At 42.8% G+C, this 20235-nt stretch overlaps 1 protein-coding gene across 4 annotated transcripts in view; it reads right to left on the bottom strand.

Moving 5' to 3' along the window:
• Positions 1-20235, bottom strand: part of LOC106851629 (sodium channel protein type 5 subunit alpha-like) — a 212447-nt gene that overhangs the window by 59966 nt on the left and 132246 nt on the right. For all 4 annotated transcript variants that reach the window (XM_088157284.1, XM_088157211.1, XM_088157355.1 and 1 more), the window contains one exon: positions 12552-13019. In XM_088157284.1, coding sequence (XP_088013410.1) covers positions 12552-13019 — 468 coding nt within the window. The remainder of the gene's footprint in view (positions 1-12551; positions 13020-20235) is intronic.

Genomic DNA, 20235 nt, shown 5'->3' with positions numbered 1-20235 from the left:
AGATTCATTAGAAACTGCTCTGTAGCAGGACAGACCCTGTAACTCAGCTGATCTGATGAATATTCTAATTGTTAAGCAAATTATCGTGTTAAGCTAGAGTCAAATGCCAAATTTGCACCAATTCTCTATTTCCTAATCCCTCTGTGTGGTACCAGGACTTAGCAATGCTTTCCTAGAGACTAAACTCCAGGAAATGTGGACCTTTACTTCTACCAAGTACCCAATGAGTTAACATTAATTAAAACTGATGAAATATATCCTGCCAAAATATTCAATGGGGGCTTCATGCACATGTGCTCAGACAACAATTTGGTCCATCAGTGTTTGTTTTCAGACTTGTCCTCTAAATTTATAAGCTGGGAGAAAATGAGTAAGAGAAAAAGACTGTCCCAAAGAATCTGGATGTGTAGACTGATCCCAAAAGGAGTGTTAGGGAATCAACTGAGTTTTTGGAAGCAACCAGTGATGGCCCTGGTGAACCATTCTCTTGAGATGTGGCAGTCTCAATTCCAGCACGCAGCACCTGAAAACCAGCAGACACTTGTCTGGGGAAAGGTGCCTTCTGTTTATGTTCAACTTTGGGCTGTTTGCTTTTGTCCTGATTCCAGATGATTTGTTCTTCTGGCAGCAATGGCAGCAGGTCTGTCTCCTGTAAAGCTTCCCACCGTGGGTGGTTTACATAATTTATTTTTAATTTTTGTATAAAGTGCCACGTTGCCAAGGCGATACACATTATGTTAATATTTATCAATTCAGTTGCTTTCTTCATTTGTAAAGTAAAAACATTGAATGGTACTAAAACTTTGTGCATGAAAAGGCAGGGTTGGGAGCCCAGGACTGACCTCAGCATAAACCAAAAGTTTGCTCACCTCTGCTCTGACGTGAGCCCTAAAAAAAGGTGATCTGCCACCACACAGCAGTGATTAACACAGGGAGGAGGGTGGACAGTGCTGTCCCCTCTCATGCTGCAGGCCAGTTGCAGCACCAGGAAAACAGCTACCAGATTGGAAACAGAGCATAATCTGGGTGACATCTCAAGAGTGCTGGTGCACGGACCCACATACTTGTTTGCTGACACAAATAAATGCAAAGGCTCCACGCTGCGTTGTGTCTCTGAAAAGCTCAGATTGGCTAATTGTTCCAGGCTCAAACAGGGATTAGTGCAAATGCCACTCCTCTGGAAAGAGGACTTGCTGCTGGCAAAACAAGGCAAATACCTGTCATCAGCACGGATTCACTTTATTCCTTCCCCATGGAAATATCATTTTTTCCATTCTGTGCAAACAAATTTAGAAAGAGGATCCCAGGACTTGCCTTTCGGATGGTGATCGGTTCAAATGGGTTCTCCTGATGCTTCCCTCACTCCCTAGATCACGACCCTAACTTGTGACATTTATTCCCTGATTCCCTGGCCATGGCTGCTGTGAGAAAGATGTGCAAATCCTTTGATAGCAGGAAGCTTCCTGTCCCAAGCAGGTGGGGAGGAAAGAAATGGGAATTGGCTCTGGGACCCTCTTCCCTTGCCACTGTCACTGCAGAGCCAGTGAGCAAAAATTATGTGGAGGGATGAAGTTAATTATTTTACTATTTTATGAGAAGGATAAGGGTTTCCCCTTTCTCTGGTGAGAGAGTGCAAATGCAAACTGCCTTTTACTCAGTCACAGTGCAATGGGAAGCTTTGATGTCATGCATGTTCTTCACTCCCCACCACACTCATGCACCCAGCTGCCTCTTTGATGACCACTTTTGAGACACTAATGGGAATTCAGGGGTGTCTGAGTTCTGCAGTCACATTCCAGGAATGGCCTGGTCAGGACATTTCCAAGTACAGACTCAGGAGTGGAGGCTTGTCCTGGTCTCACACATGCATGCCTGCACACACTGGGCCATGCCAAAGGGATCCTCCTTTACCATGGGATGCTGCCCATCAGAGGAGTAGCAGGATGCTGACAACAGAAGAATCTCTGCTTTAGCCATTTTTTTAATGAATGATGCTGTGACATTGAGTCTCCTCAAGAAATCCAGCTCCTTTAACAGGTGACAACATATTTTAACCTGCAAAGTTCCCTGTACCCAAATTTTGGATGCCATAACAGGACTCTGCAGAGCTTTTCATGTGTAGTAAACCCAGTTCAGCAGTGTGGCAGGCATTGCTACAAGAGGGCTGTTTACTCTGTAAGGTGATTGTTGATGTTTGTGTTCCTCCTTGCAGACAACTATGGATCCCACAAAATTGCCATGCCTGCTAGCAATTGGCACCCTTTCTCAGCAACAGTTTGCATCTAGTAACTGGCACCCTTCCTGTGCAGGGAAGCCAACAAGTAAATGATGGTGAAAACTGAACTGTTTATATACTACCTCTACATAAGTGGAGAAGCAAGCAGATTGCAGAGCTGCTGAAAGACGGTGAGCTTGCATTACTGCCTTGATGGCACTTGTTTCGTGTGTAAAGTAAACAGGAGACTGCAGTCTGCAGAGCTGTCGGGCTGACAACTCTCAGATATGCTGAATTCAGTCTTTCTGAAAAGACTTGAAAAATCTGAGCTGAAACAGGAGAGAAATAAATAACCACAAACGGGAGAAACGAATCGTTGGTTCTTATTACCAGAACAGATCATTTATGGTCCTGGTTCTTCTCTTTCAAAATAAATGTAAATCCTTGTAACACCAACAAGATCAGTGGATTTATCTTTCTGCATGAGGAAAGATCATCAAATATATCAGGAAAATTCCCTTACTTCCTTAATATGAGAAGGGGAAGATTAGTATCACTTATTCTGCTAGGAATAAAAGAGGGCTGGAGTGCAACTGTCAGTTTTAAATGTGTACATTTAAGAATCTCTCTAACCTGCTTTGAAGAATTGCTTCTGTAATGCAGAGTTGCCACTACTCAGTTTAATGGGAAATCACAGGAAAATCTGGAGCAATACCACACCACAGCACTAGGATTATAGCTGAGACACAAAAAGGACTTTTGCTACACTGTGTTCATTTATGAGAACATTTTACTGGCAGACTAGAACATTCGGAATACCAATGTAAAGTGTGTCAAGTCCTACCTTAAGGCTGACACATACATGTATCATTTAAGACCTGTAAATTCCTCATAGAGGGGACAAAGCCAGGAAAGTCTAAACCTGATTATTTCAGACTGGTGATGCCCCTTCTCCATCCTATGCCACTTGGTCTATCATTCCACTTCAGCAGGAACAGTCAGACATCACAGCTTAGAACACTGATTTTTGTTATGTTTTGCAGCATTTATCCACCCTTCTCTGTCATTTCTCTTGTCATCCATCTGTGCAAAAGCCAGAAACAAAATGGTGCACAGGGAGTAGTAAAATATGAGAATTAGAAGGTGCTGCTCACATTTGCTCTGTAAATCTATATGCTTTTTTTTTTTTTTTTTTTCACTTTCTTGATGACTCCGCCTTTATAGGAACATTTATAAAAATCCAAATCACTAACACATGCATAAGAGCCATGTGGGCAAAACAGATTAAACACAATATTCTCTGAGTTCAGAAAGAGCAGGGTTTGTTGCCCAGCTCCTGGGCAGATGATGCCCCCAGCCTGGATATCTGTAGTTCCCAGGTGATTTTCCCTGTGTACTGTCACCTGTCAGAGTTAAAGGCATGGAAGTCTGAAATTACCCCTACATAAGTTAAACATAGATCTTGTCCTCCTGTTTGACCTAAGAAACACATTTTTCCCCCAAAAGCCGCACGATATTTGTAAGAAAACTCCAGTACCTGCTCTAGAAAAATAATGCACCTGTGAGTACTTAGCTGGATAAAATTAACAGAATCTGGCCATTACAATTCAGGATGTCAAATGCTAGGGCTGGCCAGAAACCACACCTGCTTAGCAGAGAATGTTACCAGCAAAAACTCCTCTGGAACCAGCCTTACCTGGTATTGTCTTCCATTTTGAATAAAGGTGAACTAAAACTTTGCCAGACAAACCTCATCACAGCCACTAACTGCTGGTCTCTGCATGAATGCTGGATGCTTTGCAAAACATCATCCCTCAGAAATAGCAGTTCAGCAGTGTTCCTTCTTGGATTAATCCAGAATATTTTAAGCCTTTGAACTCTGGCTGCAGAGGAGCAAGGCATGTTTTTTTTCTAATGGCTTCTGCCTTCCTGGCCCTAGATCTTTTACCACACTGACCATAATAAAACAGAAATTCATTATTCCAAGAGTTGACTCTTAAAACTTGTCTGAGAGGGAGAACTTGGCAAAAAGATGGGCTGCCAAAGTTAATTTATCCTGTTATCAATTCAATAGGCTTAAATAGGCAGTGAAAGCGTTTCATAAGTGTTCATTGTTCAGAGTTCAAGCTAATACCTTCTGCTAAATTGCATTTTGAAGTTTAATCACAATCTACTTTATGTTTCTTTTGGTAATTGGTATCTCTCCACAGTATAATAAGAAAAACTCAAACTAATGGGCTTCTCTGATGGAAGTTTAAATTTTGGAAATTTGCCTTGGAGTGCAGTCAGTGCGAGTGCCTGAAATAACCCAGAACCTTTCACCCAATTAAGATGGTAATATTTTGATCATTAAGAAAGTTTCATATTATTACAGTCAACAGCAACAAAGTAATCATTATTTGAAGTGTTATTTTGGAGTGTAATTAATGGGAGAAGTTTCACCCCTCCAACACATGCACGCGCTGCCTCACGTGGCACGGGAACTGTTGGGGAACCGGCTGCTGCTCTTTTTATCCAAAACTCTAAGTGTTGGCATTTTTATAACCAAAGGGAGAAACAGTGAGAAATTGCTCATTTCTGGTCGGCCTTTTGCTCCGGGGAGGGATATGGATACTGGGAAATGGCATCCAGCAAGCTGTGAGTGACGCGCGGTGCGGGTCCGGGCACTTGTCCAAACGCATGTTGTCAACTCTGCTATGCCTGATATCGGCTCTTTCAATGCCAGCCTGGCTTTCCCCTCCTCTTTTCTTTCTCTCCTCCATCAGCTCCCTGTGTTTTCTGCACCTTAGGCGTTATGCTGTGGACAAATATGTTTCCCTGCCATTGAGAAATGAATAAGCACCCTAAAATCTCTGTTTCTGGTGTGGCTGCTCCAGTCACGTCAGCAGAGACCTGACACGGGAGTTTCTGCCCCAAAATAAACACAAGCCTCTTTCTACATGTAGAAGCCAAGATGAGGACATAGGTGCTTTAAATCTGCTGCTGGGATTTACAGTCCTGTTTCTTTTTCCTAATGCCCTTGCCGCTATTCTTCTGAATACAATAAATCCAGAAATGTTCTCTTTTATTGCCAAAAATAATTAGCTAATAATTGAGTTCTATGCAGTTTTCAAGAAACACAAAGCAGAGCATGCGGTTTAAAAAGTGATAAATCCAGGCAAACTATGTACAGAATAATAATGAAACCCCCCTGCCATCTTACTTAATGATCAGAAAAATATTGGCCCAAATAAAGGCGACAAGAAGGATGCTGTGAGATTTGTTGTGTGCAGCATGCGTGTACACAAGTGGGCTCACACTCCTCCCAATGAGAACTGGGGAGTCATCAACAGGATTCAATGGTATTTTATCCAGTTACACTCAGAGAGAACGTGTCCCACAGACTGGAACTGCAAACAGACAGAATATAAATACTATTTGAAAAGGGCATTAGGGTTCCTGACAGCAAAGTATATTTCCTGCAGTAAAAGGCTGAAATTAATGCACACTGTCAAATAAACACATGGCTTCATGGTCTCTCTGATTTATAGGTGTTAGAATTATTAGGAGCATAAGATATTGTCATAAACAATTTTATAACAAAATCTTTGGGCACTGGCATTTTTATAGCAATTTTCAATAATTTCAGCTACACTTATATCAACCTGGAATAATTCCATTGACTTTTACAGAATCCCTTCAGGTTTAGAAGCAGGTTTGTAATGAACAGGAATTGTACAATAAAATTTCCTCTGTATACAAAGGAAACAGATGTGAGTCCATATGCAGATGGTGAACTTTCTGTTACCTGAGAAATTTCATTCTTTTTTTTTTCCCAGACTTACAAATGATGTATCATAGCTAAAATAAACTTACAGGCTCTCTGCAGAAATTAGCTGCAGTCCTTGACTCAGTGCTGTGAGAAAGCAAAACCATCATATTTTAATGGCCCTCTCTGACCTCAAAATTATGAATCTCTTACTGGTAGAAACTCAGAAGAAAAGCCATCAAAAACAGTTTCACCTTGTTAAATGAAATGAGTTAGCAATTCTGAAATATATGAGGGGAAGAAGAGAATAAAAGCTTGGAGTTTTGATCCAGTTCAGGGCAATATAGAGACTGCACCAATGGAATAGAGACTGAGGGTCAACCAGCTCTATCTTTGATGTGTACAGAGGGAGTTACTCTTACTCATCTACAGCTGGAAACCTGTTTTCCCTGGGAAATGTGTTTGGTGAAGTCCAGACGAGGGTATACAAGGGGGGAGAACTGTCAATTGAGGAAAAAACCCCGTATGATTGAGAGTGCTCTGCAGCAAAGAACACCTACCCAGTGTGCAAAATCCAGGTAATGACCAGCCCTTGGGTCCTCTGTGCAGATCCAGATCCAGACATCCCAAAAATGACAGTAGAGCTGCTGCTGTGGCCCAAGTGGTTTAGGAAAATCCCACTGAGAAGTGGAGCTGTGCAGGTGGGAAACTGGGAGAACCTGAGAGGCAGTGAGAAACCCGGTCCTGTGGGCAATATTCCCTGCCAGGTCAGGGAAAGGTGAGCCCCAGGGGACACAGCAGCAACTCCCTGCAGTTTAAGGATTCCTGGAGCCAGGGATGATCCTGAGGGAAGAGAATGGGCCAGACCTCCTTTGGGATGGCACAAACTGGCTGTGGGGGAACTGGGAGCTGGGCAGGGAGCACAGAAAGTCATCGGTGCTGGGGCGTGCGTGCCTGCAGCCGAGGCTGGGCTGGAAGTGCTGGGTCCCAGCAGCAGGCAGCCAGCACTTTGTGGATGACCCAATTAGCCACTCCAATGGAACAAATCAATAATGGCATCTTCTGGAGACAAGCAGGCAAGTGCTGCTGGCTCGGCACAGCGCTGCAAGTGAAGGCACTAAGGTGTGATCTCTGCAGAAAATTGGCATCCAGGCCAGGTTCTGTCACTGCAGAGGGGCTGAGTGTGAGATGTGGCCACGAGCCACAGAGCCACTAGCCACTGCAGCACGGGTTTTCTCCTCAGTGGCATGCTGGGTGCCCATAAACAAGAGGTTTGAGTAAGGCAACATATGTAGTAACTCAATTTAAGGGAGGGCAGAAAGATGCAACAACCCTGCTGGACTGACTCAAATGACAAGGAAAGGGCAGAGCCATTTCTTTAGGTGGTACTATTAAAATTTCCTGCCTGTAGGAACTCATGGATGAACTAAAGGATCCAGACAGCAAGCCCAAAATCCTGAACTTCATTGAGACTGTGGTAATAGGTACAAGATAGAGTTAACTGCAAGTACAGATGTAAAGTCGTACTTTGGGGGCTGATTTAGGACACCCAGCATTACTCATCTGGAACCTCCTTTCGGTCCATTTAACACAGGATTCCTCTGAAGCAAAAAGCAATGTCACTGTGAAAAAGGCACACGGTCTTCCGGGCTACAGCTGTGGGCTACTTGAAAGGGAAGAAAAACTAAAGCAGAAATTTTTGAAGATAAAAACTTTGCACTTTGATATCTAATGTAAGTGGTACAAACCCCTCTGATGTCTGAAACCTTCACTGAAGCTAAACTGCAGGTAAGTTGTAGAATCAATTGCATTAGTTGGACTGGACTGTATCCACTTAATTGTCCCATCACCTTGTTGTCCCCATAATCTATTTCTTACTTGTTCAGGGGACCAAAAGGTGGTGTCACATATGAAAAGATGGTCATAAAGCAATTACAAGACACTCAGGGGAGGCTCAAGGTGGTAACTTCCACATTTTAATCATCTAGGAAGCCAAAATGAGAACCCAAATGAACCTCGAGAAGATGCAGCCAGTACATTACTGTAGTTGCTGCTGAGATTTTGGGAGCTGTTTTCCTGCTGAGAAAACACATATTTTACATGTCAAAGACAGGGAAAAAAATTGAAAGATAGTTATTATTTTTCTCATTATTAGGCTAAAATAATTAAATCCTTAAGAAATCCTGTGGACTGAGAGGAAGAGACTTCCCCACCACTAGGAACAGGTCAAGGAGAAGGGATTAGATAAAGACACAAACTAAAATCCTGCAGTGACCAGCAGCAACACACATATCACACAGCAGTGACAAATTAATTCAGCTCAAGGCAGTTCTTTCTCAGCCTCACTCCTTGTTTCTTGCACCTGTGCTGACTTCCATTATTCTGCTTTTCTTTTGGATCCTTTCACTGTGGGATGTGTGGGCTACAGGTACGTGTCCCCTGGCTCTCCGAGCTGGCAGAGCATCTCACTTGCATCTCAGTAATCAAAGGAGATTTGGGAGCTATCAGGTGGGCCCACTCCTTCAAAACCCTCTCAATGACAGTGCCACAAATTGGTAGCTTTCAGGAAGACGGCTGCTGCCAGTGCAAGCTTTGATAATAGAAATGGCAGCTGAAATTTAAACTTAGACATTTCTATTACTCAGAGGAAAATGTGCAGTCACAGGAGGTTTTCTCATCATCTGAAATTTCAAGCTGCCATGTCCAATGCTCTGGGGCCCATTTCTCATAGCCACAATGGCTTATTTTAGAGCAGTTTTGTGACTTTCTGGGAAGAGCCCGGCATTGGTACAGGAGCTGTAATCTGAGATGATTCTTCTCCAAGAAACACCCTATTAGGATCAATAACTTTATGGTTCTGCCAGAGACCAGTATCCCTTTAGCCTCTCTCTTTTAGACTGGACAAGTCAGACAGATGGAAGCACAGGGTATCTGATCTGGGACCTTCAACTGACAGAGAGTGTGTAAACGGTGTGTAAGATTTGTGTAGGTTTACTAGCTGTGCACTGCAAAGGCATCCATGCACATTATCCTTTTTTATGCATCTCCTGTGACCTCCTCTTCCATGCTCTTGCACCAAAATCCACATGCAGGAGCAGGAAGATACATTCTGGCAATGCTGCCAAAGGGCTGCTCCATTCCAGGTCAGCCAACAACTTTAAAGAGAAGCAGGGTACATTGTCTTCTCCTGAGAAGTAAATTACATACACATTCCCTTTTACACACTAAAATATTGAAATATGTAAAAATATGGATTCTAATTAGGGGAAAGTTGGAATAGATTTGAATGTTTATCATACACTTGGTATTTCTTGTTTGGTTTCTGTGTGATGTCCTCTGCACAAAATGATACTCCACCCTAATTGTGCCCTCTCAGTGCAATCATGTAAATTTTGCTCTTGTTCATGTTGTTCTTCCTTTGGGAGCTCTAATCTGGTTATCCTGGACATCCTGGAGGGGAGGAGGTGAGGACACCCATGGAGCTGGGGCTTGCAGGATTAAAGCTTCTGGAAGTGAGTGAGGAAGTTTATTCCCCACAGTCCCACATGGATGTCCTTGGTAAAAGAGTCAGCCCCACAACTCAATATCCAGGGAATTGGGATTTCATATCAGCCTTCAGATGCAATAATTTCTTCTGCAGTAACCCACATTTGATCAAGAGAATTTTTATCTGAGTCCAGAGATCGTACATCTTTGGAATGGGCACCAGTAAAAATGACAGATCTTTGAATTTGTTGGCATCTGCTTTCTCAAGGCTCTGCTCCTTTTGGAGATATTTACAGCTGTGCAAACTTATTAGGGTTTTGCAGAAAAGCAAATGCAAAGCTCATCATACAATTATAATTTCTGCTGTAAAGCTTCTTCCTATTTTTGTTTATTTATTATGCCAATGTATTTTGAGTTTTTGAGTTGGAACGGCCTTGTACACACACATTTTCCCCTCTAGGAATTTGTTAAAATTGCTTTCTGGATATATGAGCTCTCTGCTTGTTTGGACCTTTTCAGCAGTGGACCCCTCAGACCTGCAAATAAAAACTGCAAACCATTGATCAGGGCTCTGCACAGGGGAACAGCAGTGACCTGCAGCAGCTGTTTGTCCAAGCCTGGAAAGCACTAGTGACAAAGCTAATTAATTCATTTCTCAACTCCGTGCCTTCTGTTTAATGCACATGCCAGCAGTGAACCACATTATTTCACTGCGATCCAAATATCTCACGGTAATGCAACAATGTTCATCTAATGTTTGTTGAGAATTTCATTAAAAGATACAGAGGGAAAGCAGTGTCTTGGTCTGCTTCTCCTTCTGGGTTTTCTTTCCCCCTATTTTGTTTCACTCTGAATCCTCAATGTTATATATGATGACGTTTCAATATTATTAAAACTATTAGGACTTTTCTTAATATTTCCAAATAAATTTTAATTAATAATATTTTTTCTGTGAAATGCCTGTTTTTCTGCATCAGCTCTTTCTCTCACGACTCTAATAGATCTTACTAAAGCTCTAATTCCACATTTACAGAATAAAATGGTGGTAACCTGTTTCTTCCACTAATTTAGTGGAAGCTAAACAGAAATCTGCATTTCTACACTTTTAAAGCACATGAAGACATAAAAATCCCAAGCCCTCCATGCCCTATGCTGGGATTTATCTTGTAATTGTGAATGTTACTATTTATCTCGAGAGAGGAATGATGCAGTGGTGCAACACACACCCCTGAGCATGCACAGGCACACACTTCCAGACCTCATGGACACTCGAGTGCAAAGTTTCAACAAACTTTTGCTTTCAGTGTGAAGGAAAAAAATATGAGAGTGTTTGAGATTGTTACCATCTGTCAGACACAGCAGAAAGGTGTGGGCATCTTTAAAGACCAAAAAGAAAAAAAAAATCACCAAACCCAGAATTCCATAATTAAATGTATTTATACACTACTATCCGTATATAGACTAGGCAATATTTACAGATCACCTGGTACTAAGGAGCAGTCCTGGTTTAAGCTGGGATAGAGTTACTTTTCTTCAAACTAGCTGGTACAGAGCCATGTTTTGGATTGTGAATGAGAATAAATGTTCAGTATATAAACTGGAGGTAAATCTGGCCAGAGGCCATGCTTGTGACCTGCCTGGGCACCAATTAACAAGTGGTAAGCAAATGCCTTGAGCATCACTTGTTTTGCATATTCTAGTTCCACTATTATTATTATATTTTTCTTTTCTTTCCTATTAAACTCTCTTTATCTCAATTCATGAAGTTTACTTATTTTTTTCCAATTCTCTTTTTCATCTACTGCATTCCTATTTCACTTTTCAACTGTTCTCTGCTTGCTGGTTCAAATACAGCCAGGGAATAGAGAAGGAGTTCAAAGAGAAAAACTAGATATTATTCATACTACCAACACTGATCCACAGATCATTTCAATAAAACAGTCCCTAAACAGTCACAAAAAAACCCACCTTAAAAGTGTTTACCAAAAATTGCAGACTTGTCTTTTTGTTACCTAGGTTTCCATTTGGACACTGGAGCTTGGTGATTAAGTTTTCTGACCTCTTGCTGTTCCACACCCCAGTGATCATTGTGGAAGATATTTTGGTGAAGCACTGACACTGAAGAGATTTCCACAACATAGCAGCAGAAATTAACTTTTAGCAGCTGATTTGTGCCCAACTCCTGACACAGAGTCCTTCCTTGGAGCTTTTTTTACAACAGTCCTTCCTTCTCTAACAACCATTTGGCTTTCAAACTTTCTTCCCCTTAAGCATGGGATTGAGGATCCCTCCTGACAGCTGGATCTGCAGCAGGAACTTTGATCCAGTGCCTGCTGAACTCTGCTGATTTCAGCCAGTGCCAGAAGGTGCTGGATCAAGGCTGGAGGGTCTGGAAAACATTACCTAGACATGGTGTGTGGAGCCAATAGATAAAACTGGTAGAAAAGGGAGAGGGGGAGAAGGAGAGAAAGAAAAGCATTCCCCTGAAGATGTTTCTTCTTCTTCATTTCACACAACACTTCAAACTGCACAGGATTTTTCAGCCTTTACTATTGAGTGCTCTGGAAAAAAAATGAAAATCTGCCATGTCACACCAAAGAGCAGGCAAATAACTGTTTCTCTTGCCAGAATACAAATTATAACACATCTTCTCTCTTTCTCAGGTGCCTTGTCATATCATCCTTTGTCTTACTGTATTTTAAAGAGAACTACTTGGCCGTCAATTCTTGTTGCACAAATGAAACCAAGACAGTGTCCATTTTGAGAAAAATCCTCCACTAACCTAAGATTTGTTCTGTAGCATTCCCATGATTCAGCTGAAAGGGGAAAAGGACCAGTCTGCTGTGTGAGAAAGGATTTAATTGCTCTGGTTAAAAGAATTCATCTAGACAAGCGCAAAGAATACAAAGAAAGGAAATTCCTCTTGTTGGAAACTGAATTTTGCTCTTGGATATGCATCTGTAACTTCTTCTGAAGTTAGCAGCATATCAAAGGCAGGATTAGGCCATAGGACATTTGCATCACTAGCCATGGATCCAGGCCAAGGATGGGAACAAAGGGCATCTTAATAGGCTGAAATTAACAAACATTTTAATTGCCTACCTGCTCCATTTCTGTAAAGGTGCTCTGCTCCTCATCCTCCTCCTCGATATCCGACTCTCCCACAGCAATAGGAACACAAATGGACAGGTCAGGGTTGGTCATGAAATCATCATCTGTAATTGCTGGGTGTTTCTCTCCGTTTTTATGCACTCCATCCTCAGCATGGTTCTCCTTGTGGTTCTCCATGTCCTTGCCGAGCTCGGACGTGGTGTGGCTGTTCACGCAGTTGTTGAGGGCTCCTGGGTTCTGGGCAGCGAGTTTCATCATGGCCTTCTTCTCAGCCGTGGTCTTGGGGTGCCGGAGGACGTTGCAGCAGAAGCTCCAGGCGGCTTTTTTGGCGTACTGAAGGCCCCTGTTGATGCGGGCGAAAGCGAGCTGCAGGTTGTTCAGCTCCCCGTCCTCGTCGGGTGCCGAGAGGTTGTCGGCGCTGAAGGAGCTCAGCAGCAAGGCAAGGAACAGGTTGAGCACCTGAGAGGAGTGAAAAGGAAATTGGTGGTGATGCCTTGAGGAGCTGGAACGGAGGTTACACACAGAGTTAAGGAGAATAAAATGGGTATTTATTGTGAGGCCTACGAAAGGCCTACAAAAGCCACGCCCCAGCAATACAAGTGCCACAGTCTGCCCGGATGGCTCCAAGATGGAACGAAAGGAGGGGGTTGGTCACAAAATCTTACACTTTTATATGTTCTGGTTAATTTGCATGAACCCACCCTCCACCTTTCCACCTAGTTTGTGCTTAGGGCCTGAAGTTTGGAGAAGCTGTCCTTGAGTTCTTAACTAGAATAGGACTGTTTTGTCTTCATCACCCTAGCACATCAGAAAAGTACATCCAAGGAGAACAGGAAAACTTAAAACTAAAGGCATCAGTGGGCTTTAAACGCGTTTGGTCCTGGAAACAGGAGGGTCTGAGCTTCATCTCATCTGTTGTGGAGAGGCTTAGAGCTGGCCTGTGAGCCAGAGAGGGTGAATGAATAAGGGTTATTTCTGAAAGGTATTCTATCAAGGTTGTTGGCCTGGAGACCAAGAGGAGAAGAAGGAGAAGGAGATGAGCAGGAAAGAAAATCTGCAGCTGGGAAAAGTGCTTTTAGAAGAAAGGTATTTTTAGAAAAGTTTTGTGAAAAACAGAGGTGTGGATGGTTTTACACCAATGAACATCATGTTGATCTACTGTAACCAATGAACAAAGTGTAAACTTTGTAGAGGGTATAAAGACAGCTAGCAGTTGTAATAAAAGGGATATTAACCTTCTGAAATGTAGTGTGTCTATTTGCATATTGTGCCCACCTCAAGAGTGACAATCTGTGGCACTGTAACACCATCATGGAAATCCCTCTAATTACAGCTGGTTCCAGCAGGAAAAGGAGCCTGCAGGTATTTTCAAACACTGACATCAGATGCAGAAGTTTAGCATGGACAATAACACACTCCGATATTCCCTTCCTCCCTCCTCACCTCCAACACCCGGAAAATATAATGTAAAGCTCAGAAACAGAATTAAAATAAAGCAAACCAAAAGCTCTGGGAAGACCTTACTGTGGCCCTTCAGTGCTTAAACAGGGTCTATAAGAAAGATGGGGACAAATTTTTTAGTAGGATTGTTGTAATATGACAAGGGGAAATGACTTTAAATGAAAAGAAGGGAGTCTCGGTCTAGATTTAGGCTGAGGTACAGGTTCCTGTCACTGGAAACATTCAAAGTCAGGCTGTATGGGGCTCTGAACAACCCAATCTAGTTAAAAATATCCCTGCTCACTGCAGGGGTTTGGATTAGGTGCCCTTTAAAAGTCCCTTCCAACCCAAACTCTTCTATGATTCTATGACAATGATGCACATAGGCAAGGTACTTCAACCAAATTGTACATTTGGAAACATTTCTAAGCATTTGTATGCATTTTCACAGACAGTCTTGTTTTAAATATCCTCTGGGCCATGAGGGAAATCTATTGTGACTGTGAATAAACACCTCAGAGGTCATATAGCTTCAAAAACTTCTCCCTCCAGGCTAAAACAAGCCGTCACAACCAGATTACTGTGGCCAAATATGAGCAGGATTCACTCCCGAAGCAGGCTTGGTCCTGAAAATGCTTTATTAGTCAGGAAAAAAGCTATTTGAAGATGTTCACAGGTCTATGAAAAGACCCAAACTAAACTTGAGATTGTGAGTTATTTTCCTCTTGTTCTTGCCACTTCAGTCTAATTTTGCTGTCAGTGCGTGGCGAGATTAGACACAACTAGGCATTTAAGTGACATACTTGATAGTTTTAACCTCTCTTTACACCACTGTCCCAATTAAACACCATTATATCCAATAAATAAAACCAGTTTCTTCTCAAAGGTCATCCCCAGTAATATATCTCACAGGCTGGTTACCAGTTGCTGTATATTGAACATTACATCTGCTCATGGTCTGAGAAGAAATAAATTACAGCTTTTGTGCTGGATTTATCAGGGCAAAAAGTTCAAACTGGAGGTGGATGCTTGGGATGACAGGAACAGGGCAAAGGTGACTCAAACCAATACCAGCTAAAATATATTTACCCCAAAACAATCCAATCCCAAATTGCCTGGTATCAAGTCAACTGCTGTCTGTACTAGGTGGGTAGGAGCCAGCTCTGGGTACTGCCAAGGAAAGATCAGTGCTGCAGCACTCCTGCCATTTACAGCAATAAAATGGACTTTGTGCAGGTATTTTCTCTGTGATCTCTTAATGCTGCCAGAAATACCTGTAAGCCCCCTGACTTCTCTCTTTCTGATAGTACTTTAAGTTGATAACACCTGCCAGATCAACTTAAACAGCATAAAAAGTGCTTCTATTTAACTGGGACTTACCAAAGAGCCACAATCATTTGCTGTCATCCCTTTACTCTGTTCTCTCTTTTTTAAAATATTCAGAACATACGGGGTAGAATTCTGAAAACCTGGTCCTAATCACTCTGATGATGCTGTATTTGAAGTGCCCTGTCAGTGCTGTTTTGTAAAGTACCCTTTGCAATCACTGTGATTAAAAAACAAAAGCAGTTGGTAGCACAGCAGATGCCCCCGTCCATTATGAACCACTGAATAAACCATCACTGCCCTGAGCACTGCCCTGCTCTAAAGTAAAGTGAGATTAAAGCTAATTGTTTCTTAGCTGGCCCACCACACTGACAGCCTGTGTGGGTCTCATCATCGCTGTAGTGGCCTGGTGGAATCAATCTTTCCTTTCACACCCCACCCGCAGGTATTGCAAGTGATGCTGTTTGAAACCAGATCAGTGGATTTGCAGCCCAACAGGGAAGGAGACACTGATAAATCCCCTTTAGCCGTTTTCAACCCAGTTTGACAGCAGGATGAGGTCTCAGAGATAACCACATTGCTACAAGTGTCCTGAAAATAAGTACATGTGTATGCAAGAGGAAGCTGCTGGAGGAAGGGAGGGGATAAAGGAATACAGAATAAAAATCTTCTGGTCTCTATAAGTACAATTGAATTACCTTAACAGAGGAGTCTGCTGAAGTTGGAGGGCGTCTGAGATATCTCACCAGACCTACAGGAGATCTGTGTCCTCCCAAAACTCCAGCTGCCATCCAACCAGGGCATCCCAGTGTGTTGCAGGAGACAGACTGGCCAAATCTAGGGGACTGAATTTCTCACCAAGGATGACAGCTGCCTCCAGCCTCAGACACCAAACCCTGAGGGTCTAATGGTGCATCTAAGTCCCATTTCAATCAGCAATTCATCTTGTGGAGAGCAGACACTGACCAAGCACAGGTGACCATGCCAGGGTTACAAGCATCTGCCAATACATCTAGTGCCAAGTGACCCTTCCATGCCCAAGCCATCCTCAGGCAATTGCCCAGAAGGACACACTTATGGGAGATGTGTCCAGCTGGAGGCCAGGATGGATACCTGGCAGTACCTTCAGTGGTCCTCAGGCAAAACTGAGCCAAGCCCTAGACCTCTGCAGAGCAGTGGTAGTTCAGACATTTCCATGCATGAATATCTCCATGTATGCACGGGAATTCTGTTATCTGAAGCAGAATTTCATCCTGCACTTCATTAACTCTGCTGTTCACACAGGTTTGAAATGCCTAGTTTCACTTTTCTGTGTTCATTTCAGACATCAAGCTACATATATACATTAAATATGTTTGTCTAGATACATCTGTAGGTACATATAATAGGTAGTAGCATCTTTAGTGTTGTTATTTACCATGGATTATTAAAGCAATCTTATTAGCTTCCCAGAAAAGCAGCTGACATTTTGCACAAAGAGCTATTTGCACTTCATGCTTTTAGCCAAAAATAAATCTCAAATATAATTCCCTGCTTCCTTTATGAGCAGGTAACCTCAGAGTTGCATTGCTGGGCATTCAAACAGAATGAACTGCTGAATAAGCACTTTATGTTTACTTATCCCCACATTTCACTGTACACTGCATTTTGCAGAAAAATATATGCCTAACCCATGACACACCACATTTCCTGTGAAAGGTTACTAATAACACCCAGTCCTCCTGGCTGCTAACACAGTGCTTTAAGTTTAAGTAAAAGCAAACTAAAGATTACCTCAGTTTTCAAAAGCAATGGCAGATTTGTACGTCCATGTGGATCCCCTTAAAAAGAAATCTGCTTTCCAGTGACACTGAGCAGCCAGACTGCGAAAGCAGGTCGCTTTTCTGGTCTTTGAGGTTGGGAATCAAATGACAAATGCACTCAAAGATCCCCAAATTCTTTTAGTATAATTATGTTAAGCTTTTAGCCTAATGACAATCCAGCATGCTTTCATTGACCTTCTCACTTTTAATGCCTTTGCAAAGCTCGTGACTCTGGTTGTGCCAGTATAAGGCAAAAATGATCAGATTAATCCAGCCTTATGTCAGGTGCCTCCCTGAGGTGCTTAAGCTGGAGTTTTCCCAGGGTGTCTGTAGACAATGGAGACAGCCTGGCATCCCAGAGGATGTTGAGGAGCTGAGCAGTGCCCACTGAAGCCTAAGCAAGCTTGGATTTTGTATCTCAGAGCTGGATTAAAGGTAGATGCAGGTCAAATAAGCCACAAAGAATCACAGAGTATCTCAAGATGGAAGAAACTATAGAATCAGCAAGTCCAGCTCCCTGCAGGACTATCTGAAACTAAATAAACTTGACTAACAGCGTTGCCCATTGTCAGAGCCAGCAGGTGCCCAGGCAGCCCATCTTGGTGACAATCACACTCCAGGGCAGTGGTGACCAGCCTGTGTAACCAGACAGCTTTCCCAGGGTACAGGGGAGCTCAGGCTGCTGCAGCCCCACCCCAGCAGCAGCACACAGGTAACAAGGCAGGCCCTGTGCAAAGTGCTGCACCGGGTCCATGGTGGCAGCAAGGGAAAAGCACAGGGGCCTGGAGATGTGAGGCTGATTCCAAGCTCCCCATCCATGGGGAGGAAACAGGCAAACAGGTTTCTGGAAGCACCCATCTTCCCCAAAAAGCTCTAGGCAGGGACTGCTGGTGGAGGCTGGGAGACATATGCTGCTGTGGTAGGCTGCAGTCTGAATTTTGCAGTTCCATCATCTCCTTTTGTGTCAACGCAGAGCAAAATCAGACAATTTCAATCCAGATGACACCGTCTCATCAAACCCTGTTTGCAGATATATCTGTTGCTGAAGCTAGAATACCTTTGGAACAAAAACATAAAGCTATTTTTTCCTTTCCCTTCCATCTTTTTATTTACCTTGATTTGGCAAAAGTGGAGCAATAGAAATCTTTGTGTATTTAACCTTCCATTTGTCATTCAGTCAGACAGTGTGCAGGCCTCCTGAGCTCCTGTGAATTGCCTTAGCTCTGCATTCACTGCCCTGGGCCCTCACTGGTGTCACCCAGAAGGAGGGGAGAGGATTTAACACCTTGCTTCCTAGTGGAAGAGAAATCCCCCGGGAGCCAGCCAGGCAGGTTTTGCTGTAACAACAGGGTCCACAGCAGAAAATACCCCCATCAGTGAAATCTACCATCCAAAAAGCAAGCCATTAATCCAAACTGTAACCCCATTGCAGCTCATTGTCACTTCTGTCATTCAGCTGCATAGGAAAGGCCAGAGGGTTCATATGAAATACCTGCCAGGATTGTCAGCTACTCATTTAATACTTTTTTATTGTGGGTAAAAACAGAGCCCATACACCTGCAGTGCCTGGTAGATACAGATCAGCAAGAAGCTTTTCAGGCACTCTCTGACCTGTGAAAATAATCTGATTTTCTTCTTTCCTGTTCATGGATGGCAGTGGACATCTGCACTGCTCTTTGGCTAGCACAGATGGGAAAGATGCAGTTTGTTCTTCGGAGACCTTCTAGCAAACTTAACAAAATAGGTACCAATTATTATCTTTTGCTTACTGTAGCAAAATCCACTAAACTGCAAGGAAAAAATGCTCAGAAAGGGGCTTTCATTGCACTGAGTAAGTGTTAGATGTAAGTTTGAGATCTGCAGTAATAGGTCAGTAATTCAGTCAGTCTCTCTGGAGGATTATTTCTTTCCTTGGAAGTGTATTTTCCAATCCTTTGTATGTTTTCATCCCAGGGCAAAGTCTACTAAGAGAGAGTATTCCTGCAAAAAGCAATTTACATGATCACTTATTTTCTATATTCCCTTTCCTATTCTTTCAGCTATTTGTGCTTGGATAAGAAGCTTATATGCTCCCAGCCCAGTTTCTCTTTATCCTGCAGTCAATCTCATAATCCCATTCTTCTGATATCTTAGTTTCTCGCTGTCAAAATGATCATGATACCACAAGATTGGCAAGAGGTCCCTGTGGCCTGGGGCAAGTGAGGGAGAGCACAGGTTGGTCCATCATCGATCTCCTTCATTTTTCTTGTCCAAGACCAGCTAGAAGAGCACATGGAAATGGGAATAGGAATTTCCTGCCTTGCAGCCACACAACTTCCCAAGTGGAAAGTGTTTGAACCCACAAGCAGGACAGCAGCTACAGATGGGGGAGTTGTGGGGCACTGTAGTACCCATTCTTTCAACAGGAATTTTTTCTCATCAATTCTTTATTAATCTCTTAGGTGAAATAATTGGTTTGTCTGTTTAAATATAAGAAAATGAATTTTAATAAGAACTACACAGCAAATACAGTCTATTTCCTAAGTAAAATCTCTGAACTACTTCATGATAGTAATGAGAGCGGATGTTCTCCTTAGGAAAGGAAAAAATGTAACTAATATGGTAAGAATCATTATTTCATATGCAAAAAGTGGCTGTAATTTCATCAATTGCATGTGAATGACTTCTATTTACCCAGAAAAGGGGGAGAACAAGGTTTAATTTTACGTCTGGCTTATGAAGAATACATAGGGAGGCTGATGCAGCTTTATCCATCTTCAGGCAGACTCTAGGAACTGGGTGAGTTGAGGGTGTTCCCCCTACCCTGAATGTTTTGTGGTATTTGCAATAAAGCTGAGGGGTTTAGTGACCATTCTCCTCTTTGGGTACAGAATTTTAAGTTTCCCTGCAGTTCTGGTGTCTCAGGGGCAGCTGTTTGTCTCTGAGCAGTGCAGGGCAGAGAAGGGATGCTGGATGGCAGCTGTGCTCATCTGTGTTTGATGGCGCGGGGAATGATAACCCAACTCCTCACTTCAGAGTTCAAAGGGGTATCTGTAACTAATGGGGCAGATTCCTCAGTCCTATTCTTGTCACTTTACAGAGGAGGGACCAACCTCTAGCCTCTCGCT

The sequence above is a fragment of the Sturnus vulgaris genome, chromosome 1, assembly GCF_052056855.1.
Source record: "Sturnus vulgaris isolate bStuVul1 chromosome 1, bStuVul1.hap1, whole genome shotgun sequence".
Lineage (NCBI taxonomy): Eukaryota > Metazoa > Chordata > Aves > Passeriformes > Sturnidae > Sturnus > Sturnus vulgaris.
This window is presented reverse-complemented; position numbering and strand designations above follow the sequence as displayed.